Source organism: Orycteropus afer, unplaced genomic scaffold (genome assembly GCF_000298275.1).
Source record: "Orycteropus afer afer isolate SDZICR_OR568_19922 unplaced genomic scaffold, OryAfe1.0 scaffold00074, whole genome shotgun sequence".
NCBI lineage: Eukaryota > Metazoa > Chordata > Mammalia > Tubulidentata > Orycteropodidae > Orycteropus > Orycteropus afer.
In genome coordinates this window covers 11,964,996-11,977,367 of record NW_006921661.1, presented here as the reverse complement: position 1 = coordinate 11,977,367, position 12,372 = coordinate 11,964,996, and the positions used below count along the sequence as shown (strand labels likewise).

At 37.9% G+C, this 12,372-nt stretch overlaps 2 protein-coding genes across 2 annotated transcripts; both read right to left on the bottom strand.

Moving 5' to 3' along the window:
- Positions 1–5: 5 nt before the first annotated feature.
- On the bottom strand, positions 6–809 carry LOC103197210 (olfactory receptor 51G2-like; the record flags this gene model as incomplete). The annotated part of the gene is made up of 1 exon (XM_007941078.1): positions 6–809. A coding segment is annotated over exon 1 (804 nt), but the record flags the coding sequence as incomplete, so codon positions are not given.
- Positions 810–10,847: 10,038 nt separating this feature from the next.
- Positions 10,848–11,798, bottom strand: LOC103197142 (olfactory receptor 51L1). The gene has a single exon (XM_007941021.2). The coding sequence runs from the start codon at positions 11,796–11,798 to the stop codon at positions 10,848–10,850; it is 951 nt and encodes a 316-aa protein (XP_007939212.2).
- Positions 11,799–12,372: the final 574 nt, after the last annotated feature.

Here is a 12,372-nt window from a genome sequence, read left to right as displayed (position 1 = left end):
GAAGCATTTTGCCCATAGCGGTGGATCATAGATAGCCCAATCATGGGTGTATAGAAAGTGAGTACAGCACAGATGTGGGATATGCAGGTATTGAGGGCTTTCATCCTCTCTGCCTTGGAAGATATCCTGAACACTGTGCCAAGGATGAGGAGATAAGAGAGGAGGAGGAAAACTGAATCAAGTCCCATGGAGCAGATGACCACCATGAGGCCATAAATGCTGCTAATCCAGCGGCTGGATACAGTTGTCTTTATGAGGTCCTGATGCAGGCAAAAGGGATAGGAGAGAATATTGACAGCATGATACTGAAGCCTCTTCAGAAGGAAGGAAGCTGGAAAAACCAGAGCCAGGGCCCTTCCAGCAATTGCCAACCCAATGCCACTGATTACACCATTAGTCAGAATGGCTCTATAACGCAGGGGCTCTTTGATTGCTACAAAGCGGTCAAAGGCCATGGCCAACAGTACAGCTGATTCAATAATGGAAAAAACATGAATGAAGTACATCTGGACCAGACATGCACTGAAAGGAATCTCTCGGATATGGAACCATAAGACACTGAACACTGTGGGCAAGGTAGTAGTGGATAGGCCCAGGTCAGTGAATGCCAGCATCGACAGAAAGTAATACATTGGTTGGTGCAGGGAAGGCTCAGTTCTGATGATAAAGAGGACGATAATGTTTCCTGCAATTGAAGTGGCATAAACCAGGAAGATAGGGAGGGAAATCAAGTCATGCGTGTTTTCAAGGCCTGAGAAGCCTGTCAGGAGGAAGCGGGGATATAGTCCAGAGCTATTGAAAACAGACATGTTGCTGATGGAGGCAATTTCAGTCTGGTGAGACAAAAACATGGAACGATTAAGACAAAGGGCATCAATATATCAACAAACAATGCTTTTAAGCATGCTGTTGTGTGTTTGTTTTTAATCAATCATTTGCTCATTATATGTAATCACCACCTGTATTTATTATGTTACAAATTAATGTGTTATTTCTTCATTGCATAAGGATTTACTAAGAACATATTCTGCAAAAGGAAATCTAGTAGTGCTGGAAAATATAGAAATGTATAAGAAATGCTTCAAATACTTACTATTTAGTACATAAAGTTTAATTTAAAATAAAGTGCTAGTTTAATACAAAGTGTTATAAAAATACCTTAGTGTAGAGAAAAGTAATCTGATCCATGGAAGTCAGGAAAGATTTTATTGTAGGCAATTCATGAGATAAGTCTCAAAAGACTAATTTTGGACTAGATGAAAATTAAGGACTCTGTTTGACATTGTGATGATCGACATCCCAGAAAATGTGTGATGGTATTAGAGAATATCAAGTGTAAGCAAATATAATTTACCAAAGTTATTTGGTGGGGGGCTTTTTAGATGGGTGATGGAGCTAAGACTGAATAGAAAGGGACCAGAATTTCTGAAGGAACTTGTGTCCAAGTGTAAGGATCTTGGACTAAATCTAAGAGGACAAAGGTAGTTACAGTAATAAAAAGTAAATGATTTGACCGTATTTATATTACATTAATATCAAACTAGAAAAAATGTTGAGAATGGTCTAACGGTTGAAAAAGAGAAAGCACAAGATCCCTTGAGTTGGCTATTACCATAAGAAAGCAGTGTATGAAAGCTGAATTTAACAGTGGGACTGAAGAAATATAAAAATACAAGTATTATATGGGGAGAAGAAAATACCACAGACACTGGTCAATGATCGTGTATAAAAATGAGAAAAAGTAAGGAACCCAGAGAAATTTCAGTTATTTGGTATATTTTACTGTCATTTATTTAAACATATGAATAAATAAAAATGTACGGGAGTCCTGAACAGAAAGCTGTTTAAAGCAGCAGACAAGATTTGACCATTATATCAAGAAGATAGTGGTATATTGGGATTCATAAAGAGAATGCCAAAAAGGGAATTTAATCCTACTTATACAGACTTTTTTGTTGTTTTTTTTTTCAACTAATGCTTAATAAACAAGAAAAGAAAAAGAAATATCAAAACCAAAAAGTGACATAATACCACTTTATAAGAAAAAGTAATACAAGAGCTTTGTGTGCTTCAGGCCCAGTTACCTCAATAGAAGACACATGTTGTAGGGAACAAAAGAAGCACAGTTTATCATGGACTTCGGAAGATCAATTATTATAGTAGGAGTCCCAGAGACTTCAATTGTTAACAAGGTAATGGTCACCCAATTCTTTTTACTCTAGGCACCGAACATCACTAGAAAGTTTTCACTTAACTATCTGTGTAATTAGTTCTACTCTTTCCCCACCTTACTTGGATCCACCTATTCACAATTTATAATTTCTTCTGACAGAATTTAATATAAAATAACTCCCTTCCTAACACACTTCAAGGATCATAAAGACATTTACACTCTGACACCATTTTCTTCCCTTTTAGAAAATACACTGAAGAGAGAAACAATTTACATTTTCTAATCTTGTGATTGATATACTAATCATAACACATTAGGTAACATTGACTGGTTTTTATACTTTCCTTACTTTTCTGGGGTTATTTTAATGTCATAACCTTATCCTGATCTCTTTCATCATCAATTAATAAGTATACTGTTTCCTTCCTGATTGAGCTCTAACTTTAAATACTACAAACATCTAGACATGACACTTTCTGTCCAGGCATGTAGGTATGCCAGGTATTCCTTCTTAGATTATTCTCTCTTACTTCTTGCTAGAAAAGGCTATCACTAGGGCACTCATAATTCATCTTGAAAAAATGATCTATTCACAAGAATCCTGCTCTCAGTAACTACTCAGGAGCCAGAAAGAGTGTGGTAATGACTGTCATTCATTCTGAGGTGACTTAACTTTTTAAACATAAAAAACTCAGAATTATACTGTTATACAATACTTCCAAGAGTCCTAGTGTCACAGTTGTTAAGAGCTCAGCTGCTAACTGAATGGTCATTGGTTCAAACCTACCAGGTGCTCTGTGGGAAAAAGATGTGGCAGTCTGCTTTTGTAAAGATTACAGCCTTGAATATCCTGTGGGGGCTGTTCTATTCTGTCCTATAGGATTGTTATGAATTGGACTTGATTTAACAGTGATGACTTTGATTGGGGTTTTGGTATACAAGATATCAAGAAATTCAAGAAATGTATCTAAAGTGATTTGGCACAGTGTCTGAGATTCAGAAGATACACTGGACTTAAGTGAAGCAATATCAAAAAATGAAACAACCATGATCTTCAATACATCAGCCATCATGCTGTAAAAGCTGGTATGATCTGGCCTGCTCAAGTTATCACTTAGAAAGATGTCACCTCAAGGGGCTCCACTTGAGAATCATCTTGCCTGATTTCCTTTTTTGGATCATAATACTGCTAAATGTATATGATACATGTGAGAGTGAGATTGAGGAGGCACTCAAACCAACATCAACATTATCATCATCTTCTTCATCATTTTAAACATTATAGGTTTTAATTACTGTTGCTGTTATGATGTGCCATTGAGTCGGCCCTGCCTCATAGCAACCCTCCTTGGGTTTCTGAGGCAATATCACTACGGAAGTAGATTGCTCAACCAAGAGAGCAATGTTTTGGGAGACCAGATATTTTTGTACACGTATTCTCATCATCGTAGGTACTATCTGTACCTGGAGGTGAGTTAACAATGGCATCCCACAGATATTCTGAGCAGCCTTTTTGGATATAACTGTCCTTCATTTGGAGGAATAGCATTCTGTACCTCTAACCTGTCCCAGAGCAGTAATTTCACAGGAACTGCTGTCAGTTCTCCCTCTTGATTTTCATTCTCTCTCCCTGAAATCTTCAGAAATGTCCAACTCAAATATATTTCCTTACCCATCCTTTCTCACCTCAAAGCCTTTCTTCAGATACACCTGAGTCCTCAAGTACAGATAGTCATTGCTCCTGCTGAAGGTTGCCTGGGTCCATCAGGCCTGGGGATTTCTTATAAAAAGAAGGAGACACTAAAGATGAGCCTAAGAAGAGATGAAAATAAAACACACAGTAGTTCCTAAGGCAGCTAGTTCTTCAAAGATGCACAAATGTCTTGAGTGAGCCATCAGTCTCTTTTTCAGTGTCTCCAGAGCCAAGATAGAGCTTTGTTTCCTTCGGCATCCTTGATTCTGTCCAGTCAGTTGCTTTATTTGCATTGCAGTTCTGTGCTTTAACTGCTCTAACCCTGTCTGCTCCCTCTTGACTAACTTGTGGTCTCAGGACCAGGTTTTGTCTCAACACAGCCTCCTGTGAGGATAAATTATGCCACTGCCATCGAAGTGATCTCTCTTGACCAGGGATAGAAGATGGTCATCAGCTCCAAAATCTGAGAGTGCAGATTATGCAGCAACTGGGAAGTGTTCCTTGGATCATCTGATGGAGAAAATAACAGGCTTAATCTGCCAGAATACTGCAGAAGAAAAAGTCTATGCTCTCAATAAACAGATAAATGCATCAGTTATTGACTATGGAAGGATGGAAAATTTAATCAGAGCTTTCAGACCATATTTTTGCAATTGTACAACAGCAATAATTAAATTTAACTTGCAGAGGTATTGTGAGAAATGCAAAAATATGGATGTAAAATATATATTCATTATTTAAAAGTAGTGCTTATGATAAAAATCATATTTAACAAAGAGATATGGGATGTATTTATTTATTATATAGTTAGACCATTATGCTTAATACTATCACCAGTCCCTCAACAGAAATGTGGAAATTCCACTATCTTCACAACAAAAAATCCCATTCAAACTGGTTCAAAAAGACTCTTTGGGACATCATTTCTACCTTAAAATTGACCCCTTTGCGATTCTAAGGTAGTATTTTAAAAGGAAGGGATCCTTGGTAATGCAATGGTTAAGCTCTTGGCTGCTAACTGCAAGATTGGCAGGTCAAATCCACCACCCACTTGGTAGGAAAAAGATGTGGTGTCTGTCTGTGTCCATAATGCTTGTACCCGTGCAAACCCTATGGAGCAGTTCTACTCTGTCCTATAGCATAGTTATGAATCAGAATAAACTCAAGGGAGATGTGCTTTGGGTTTGGTTTTCTTGTTGTTATTGTCAGTGTTATGTTAAATGAAAGACAAAAGTGTAATAGAATACAAAGAGTTACACCTCCATAGTCTCACTATCTAGAAAAGAGAGAAATTTCCTAAAGATTGCAATTGTAAGGACATCTTATCTATCCACTCCCAAATTTCACAGGCAGTAGATATGAGAGTTGGGATGGGGATTGGCAGATCTCCTTTGCTACAGATAAAATCCACCACTCTGCTTGTGCTCTTTCTCCACTGCTCTTCACCTTTCACCCCTATGAACTACATCTCCTTTAGGTTATTGGTGTTATTTTTCAAGATCAATTCTTTTTTTTTATCTTTCCATAACTCATAAGGGAGCTCTGGTGGCATAGTGCCTAAGGCATTTGACTGCTAACCAGAAGGCTGGCAATTCAAACCACCAGCTACTCCTCAGAAGGAAGATTGGGCAATCTCCTTCCATAGAGATATAGAGATACCACCTTGGAAACCAAAGGATGTGCTGATATGAGTCAAATCAACTCAATTTCATTTATGTTTTTTTTTTTTTTTTTTTTAATAAACCATAATGTAATTTATCAATATCTCTATAGCTACAATGTAAAGCACCTCTCAGATCCATCATTTGGTATCAACTCTTCAGTGCCAGATTAAATCATCATTTCCATCAATTCAGGGCATTCTTAAACGCAAATAATACAGAATAACCAGAAATTTTGGTTCTGGTTATTTATAATATTAGAATTTGACTTAGATAACTGACTTAATGCATTTTAAAATTTAACACAAGTGGCATAAATAGCATGAATTTGGTCCCAGATGAGCATGAAATGGGCTATTCTCAGCTGAGTCAGGTGAGAGCATCCAAGATCCCTTCTGTCTCTTCTTATGCTCAAAGCCTATAGCAGAGGAGCCAGAGTAACTAAGTCATTTCCATTCTGGTGCAAACAATTAAGTACTGACTACTAAAGGCATTTGTCTGCTAACCAGAGGGTAGTGATCCATAACCCACTGCTGCTCTGTGGGAGGAAGATGAGGTAATCTACTGGTGCAAAGATTTACAGGCTTGGAAAAAGAATAGGGGTCGCTATGAGTCATATCTGACTTGACAACAGCAAGGTTTTTTATTTATATTGAGGTGTAATCTTTAGTGCAGACTGTAGTCCTTAATCTTCATCAGTCAGTGCTTCAAGTCATCCTCACTTTCAGCAAGCAAAGTTGTGTCATCTGCATATCACAGGTTATTAATAACTCTTCCTCCAATCCTGATGTCATGTTATCTTTCATATAATCCACCTGCTCGGATTATTTGCTCAGCATACAAATTGAATAAGTATAGTGAAAGGATACAACCCTGATGCACTCCTTTCCTGATTTTAAACCATGCAGTATCCCCTTGTTCTGCTCATATCCTGATCTATGTACAGGGTTCCTCCTGAGTACAATCAAGTGTTCTGAATTCCCATTCTTCTCAATGTTATCCATAATTTGTTATGATCCACACAATCAAATGTTTTTGCATAGTCAATAAAACATAAATAAACATCTCTCTGGTATTCTTTTCCTTCAGCTAAGATCCATCTGACATCAGCAATGATATTTCTCATTCCACATGCTCTTCTGAATTCAGCTTGCATTTCTGGAACCATTTTTGAATTATATTCAGTAAGATTTTACTTGCATGTGATATTAATGATATTGTTCAATAATTTCCACAAGCTGTGGGATCACCTTTCTTTGGAATGGGTACAGATATAGATCTTTTTCCAGTCACTTGGCCAGGTAGCTGTCTCCCAAATCTCTCAGCATAGCTGAGTGAGTGCCTCCAAAGAGGCATCTGTTTGCTGAAATATCTCAATGGGTGCTCCATCAATTCCTGGAGTGTTGTTCTTCACCAATTCCTTCAGTGCAGCTTCGATTTCTTCATTCAGTACCATTGGTTCTTGATCCTATGCCACCACCTGAAATGGATGAACATTGACCTTTTTTTTTTTTTTTTGGTACAGTGAGTCTGTGTATTCCTTTTGTCTTCTTTTGATGCTTCCTGCATCATTCAATATTATGCCCATAGAATCTTTCAATATTGCCACTTGAGCCTTAAATATTTTCCTCAGTTCTCTCAGCTTCAGAAATGCAGAGTACCTTCTTCCCTTTTGGTTTTCTAACTCCAGGTCTTGCACATTTCATTATAGTTTTTGACTTTGTCTTCTCAAACTGCTCTTTCAAATCTTCTCCTCAGCTCTTTTATCTTGTCATTCTTCCATTTGCTTTAGCTACACTCCTATCAAGGACAACTTTCAAGTTCATTTCTGACATCCATTTTGGTCTTTTCATCCTTTCTAATGACCTCTTGCTTTCTTCATGGATGATGTTCTTGATGTCATCCCACAATTCCTCTGGTTTTCAGTCACTGGTGTTCACTGTATCAAATCTATTCTTTAAATGATCTCTATATTCAGGAGGGATATCATCAAGATCATATTTTGGCTCTCATGGACTTGTTTTGTCTTCAATTTCAACTTGAAACTGCATATAAGCAGTTGATGGTGTGTTCCACAATCAGCTCCTGGCCTTGTTTTGGCCAAAGATATTGAACTTTTTCATCATCTCATGCCACAGATGTAGTCAATCTGATTCCTGTGTATTCCATCTGGTGAAGTCTACATGTATAGATAGCCTTTGCTTATGTTGGTGAAAAAAGGTATTTGCATTGAATAAGTCATTGGTCTTGCAAAATTCTGTCATGTGATCTCCAGCTTTATTTCTATCACCAAGGCCATATTTTCCAACCATTGGTAACTTGTCTTTGTTTCTAACTTTCACATTCCACTCACCAGTGATAATCAACTCATCCTGATTGCATGTTTAGTCAATTTCAGACTGCAGAAGTTGGTAGAAATCTTCAATTTCCTCAGCATTGGTTTTGGGGGTTGGTGCATAGATTTGAATAATAGTAGCATTAACTTTTCTTCCTTGGAGGCATATAGATAATATCCTATCACTGACAACATTGTACCTCAGGACAGATCTTGAAACAGTCTTTGTGACAATGAATGCCACATCATTCCTCTTCAATTTGTCTTTCCCAGCATAGTAGATCATATGGTTGTCTGATTCAAAATGGCCAAACCCAGTCCATTTCAGCTCACTAATATCTAGGATATTGTCCTTTATGTGTTCCATTTCATTTTTGACAACTTTCAGCTTTCCTAGATTCATACTTCATACGTTCCATGTTCTAATTATTAATGGATATTTGTCTCTGTTTCTATTCATTTTGAGTTGTGCCACATCAGATAATGGAGGTCCCAAAAGCTTTACTCTATCCATATCGTTTAGGTTCTCTCTACTCTGAGGAGTCAGCTCTTCCTCAGTCAAATTTTGAGTGCCTTCCAACCTGATGGGCTCATCTTCTGGCACTATATCAGACAATGTTTCAGGGCTATTCATAAATTTTCCAATAATATATCAGACAGTGATTCCCTGTTATTTGTAAGGTTTTCACTGGCTGATTATTTGAGAAGTGGATGGCCTCTTTCTTTTCTGAGTCTGTCTTAGTCTGGAAGCTCCATGAAACCTGTCAACCATGGGTAACACTGCTGGCATTTTACAATATCACTGGTGTAACCTCCAGCCTCACAGTAACATGTAAGCCACCACCGGACAACACACTGACAGACAAGTTCATCTCCCTTAGTTGTTCCTAACCCCTTTGCACCCACCTATCTCAGGCCCTGGCCTTAATGCCCCCTAGTCCCACCTACCTCAGGATCCAGCCTTAACAAGCCCTAGTCCCACCTACCTTGGCCCTGGCCTTAGAGTAGAGCACTCCCCAAGCAAAAAGCAGCCCCTGAGCAACACGCCCGTAAACCTCAGTCCAGCCTTTCTATGTAAGACCCATATATCTGCACTCTACCCTATAATTGGGAGTATAGAGACTAGTAAGTCCCAAGTCAGTGGGTCAGACACCAGGCTAGAGTCTTCTCCTGACTCATATGTGCCCTACTCTGCCTAAAATACCTTTTCCCAGTATTATTCTAGCAATTGTTTGGCAACCAGGTCTCTAGGAAAATTTAAAAACCGAAGTTTGTAGTGTGCTGATTTATGTGGTGTCGATACTTCCATCATATCCATTTTCAAAGCACCAATGTGAACTCAGAATTGTAACAAAATATGCCCACTTGGCTTTCATGATTCAGTAAAAACCGGTTTCAACACACTACTTTCTTTCCCACTCTGACCAGCTGATAAGAATGAATTTGACCAATAAGGAACCACTAAAGGGTCAATTACTTTAATAATTGACTACTAAATCCTCTAGTAAAATTGACCAACCCTAATAGATGTGTATAGGAGCTCTGCTGGTGCAATGGCTAAGGTATTTGGCTGCTTACCAAAGTTGTTGGTTCAAACTCACCATCTGCTTTGTAGATGAGGCAATCTATTTCCATAAAGATTTACAGCCTTGGAAACCCTATGGGGCAGTTCTACTCTGTCCTATAGGGTCACTATGAGTGAGAATCAACAGTTGGTTGAGTTTACTTTTTGGAATATAAATATTGTACCATGTACCTCTCTATAAATTATAACATCTTTTTACACTTAATTACACTAATCTTTTTGGCATATGTATCTCCACTTCGAAACATTCATTCTTTAACAGGAAGACTGCATTTTATTTTTTATATATCCACAGTATCTAAAGTAATAACTGTCACAATAGATGTTTCATGTTTCTCAATATATAATTTTGATGAAACAATAGGCAATAACATTTCCACTTACAGCTATTTTCTGAGTACTCGTAATTGTTAAGGGAGAGGAGTCATAGATGTCATGGCCCCTGCTTAAGAACTTCACGATTCAGCTAAGAGGAAAGTACATATACATGAAATAATAAAACATCAACAATGAAAGCATGTGTATACATCATCCTAGTGAAGAACAAAACGACAGGTTAACAACAAAAAAGAAATTGAGACAGACATAATGGCGTGTGAGATGTGCACAGTCATACAGAGTAGGAGGAGAGGATATTATCAAAAGATGAATGTGGAGATTGTGCACAACTCCCAACCTACTCACAGAATATGAGATGAAATATTCTCCTTTAACTTATACATTTGCCCATATATTTAAAGATACACTACTAGCCTTATTTGAGGAACTGCCATGTGTCCATAAACTGTGGAGCTTATAGGTCTGCAGTAGCAATAGGATAAAAGACACATCTCTGCCCATTAATGAGGTGAGACTTAGTCCATAACAGACAGCCACAGTAATAGTTCAAAGTCCTGCCAAAAATTCAAATTCCAAACTTGTCCAAAGAAGTCAGAAATCTGGGCAGAAAAATGTTATGATAATGTGGTATGGAAAGTCAAACATGAAGAAATTTATTCAAGAGAGAGAAAAAGAGATTGAGATTAAAACAGAATATTAAAAACAGAAGCTATGTAAATGTGGTTACATTTCACAACTAAGGTTATTATTAGCTTTAATAATAATTTAATAATGTTAACAAATGTATGCAATTTTTTACTTACTCTCTTTTACATGCATTGCCTCATGGAAGTCTGACAATGCTCTTGGGGACATATAATAGGCTTAAAATTATTATCACAATTTGACCAAGAATAACCTGAATCTCAAAAAGGTTAAGAAATTAACTAAAATTGCATATTTAGGAAGTAGATGAATTAAGGATTATAACTAGATAAACTAACTTCAGATATTTTAGTTCTTACAATACTAAAATAACAGCCCTAAGTTTTTCAGTGGGAAAATCAGATGATCAAGGTTATCTAAAGCCTCCTCCTCTCTATCCCAAACTTACGGAGAATGCCTAGACGAATCTGCTTTGTTCTGACACTGTAGACAACAGGGTTAAGCACTGGGGGAAGAAGCAGGTATACGTCAGCCATGAGGACATGAACTATGGGAGACAGATGCTTCCCAAAGCGATGTACCATTGATACTCCAATAACCGGCACAAAGAAGATAAGCACCACACAGATATGAGATACACATGTGTTGAGGGCCTTTAACCGCTCTTCACGAGATGCAATTCCCAGAACAGCATTCAGAATCAGGACATAAGAAAGAAGTATGAAGACTGAATCCACACCCAGTGTGACGATTACTACACACAGTCCATAAATGCTATTGATCCTGGCATCTGAACAAGATAATTTCAAAACATCCTGGTGCAAGCAGAAGGCATGAGAGAGGGCATTGATATGGCAGTAGTGATAGTGTCTCAGTAGCAAAGGTGTGGGCAGTACAACGCCCATGCTTCGCAGCAAGCAGACCAAACCGATCTTGCCAATTATACTGTTGGTAAGGATGACAGAATAGTGCAGCGGACAACAGATGGCAACAAAGCGGTCAAAGGCCATGGCTAGCAGCACGGAGGACTCCAGGAATGTGAACATATGAATGAAGAAGAGCTGAGTATAACAAGCATTTGCCTGGATCTTCTGAATATCCAACCACAGCACAGCAAGCATAGTGGGAAGTGTGGATAGAGACATACCCAGGTCAGTCAATGCCAGGATGCAAAGGAAGTAATACATGGGCTGGTGGAGTGAAGACTCTACCCAGATGACAGAGAGGATGGTGACATTACCAATAAATGCTACAAAGTATGCAAGAAAGAATGGGATTGAGAGCCAAGAATGAATGTGTTCCAGTCCAGGAAAACCCCTCAGGATAAATATGGGCTCCATAGCATCACTACTATTCCAGACCACCATGGTGACCCTTGAGATACCTTGCAAGTAGCAGCCTTGTGCAAAATGAGAAGAATGATCTCTGCTATCTGTTCTTACACCAAAAAGCTATCCTTTGTGAATGGAGGCAGTCCAATCAGGGTTAGATTCATCTTTCCTCATTCTCATAGTGGGAGGCAAGTAGAAGCTCCTTCCTATAAATCTAAAATAAAACAAATGATTCCCAATCACAGAGCCACCAAATTCTGGAAAAACACGTGGACTGCACAAATCTGATCATCTCTGACAAGACATTATTGGGCCTGCATCAAGGACACTGGAAATATTAAACAAGAAAAGAGTAGAGTAAGAAAATTCTTACTGTATATGGTAAAGTTAAAACAGAGAAAAGTCATAATAAATATCCAATGTTTTACACAACCTTCCTGTAAATAATGTTCTTGAGTTAATCATTTATTACCCCCAAGCTGCCTTCTCATGCACGTCAATTGGATTGATCCCAAGGACTGAACATAACTTCCTTTTGTATTTAGTTTTTTCAATTTTAAACTTAATAATTTATAACATTTGACAATTGTAAATTTTGATATTAAATTAT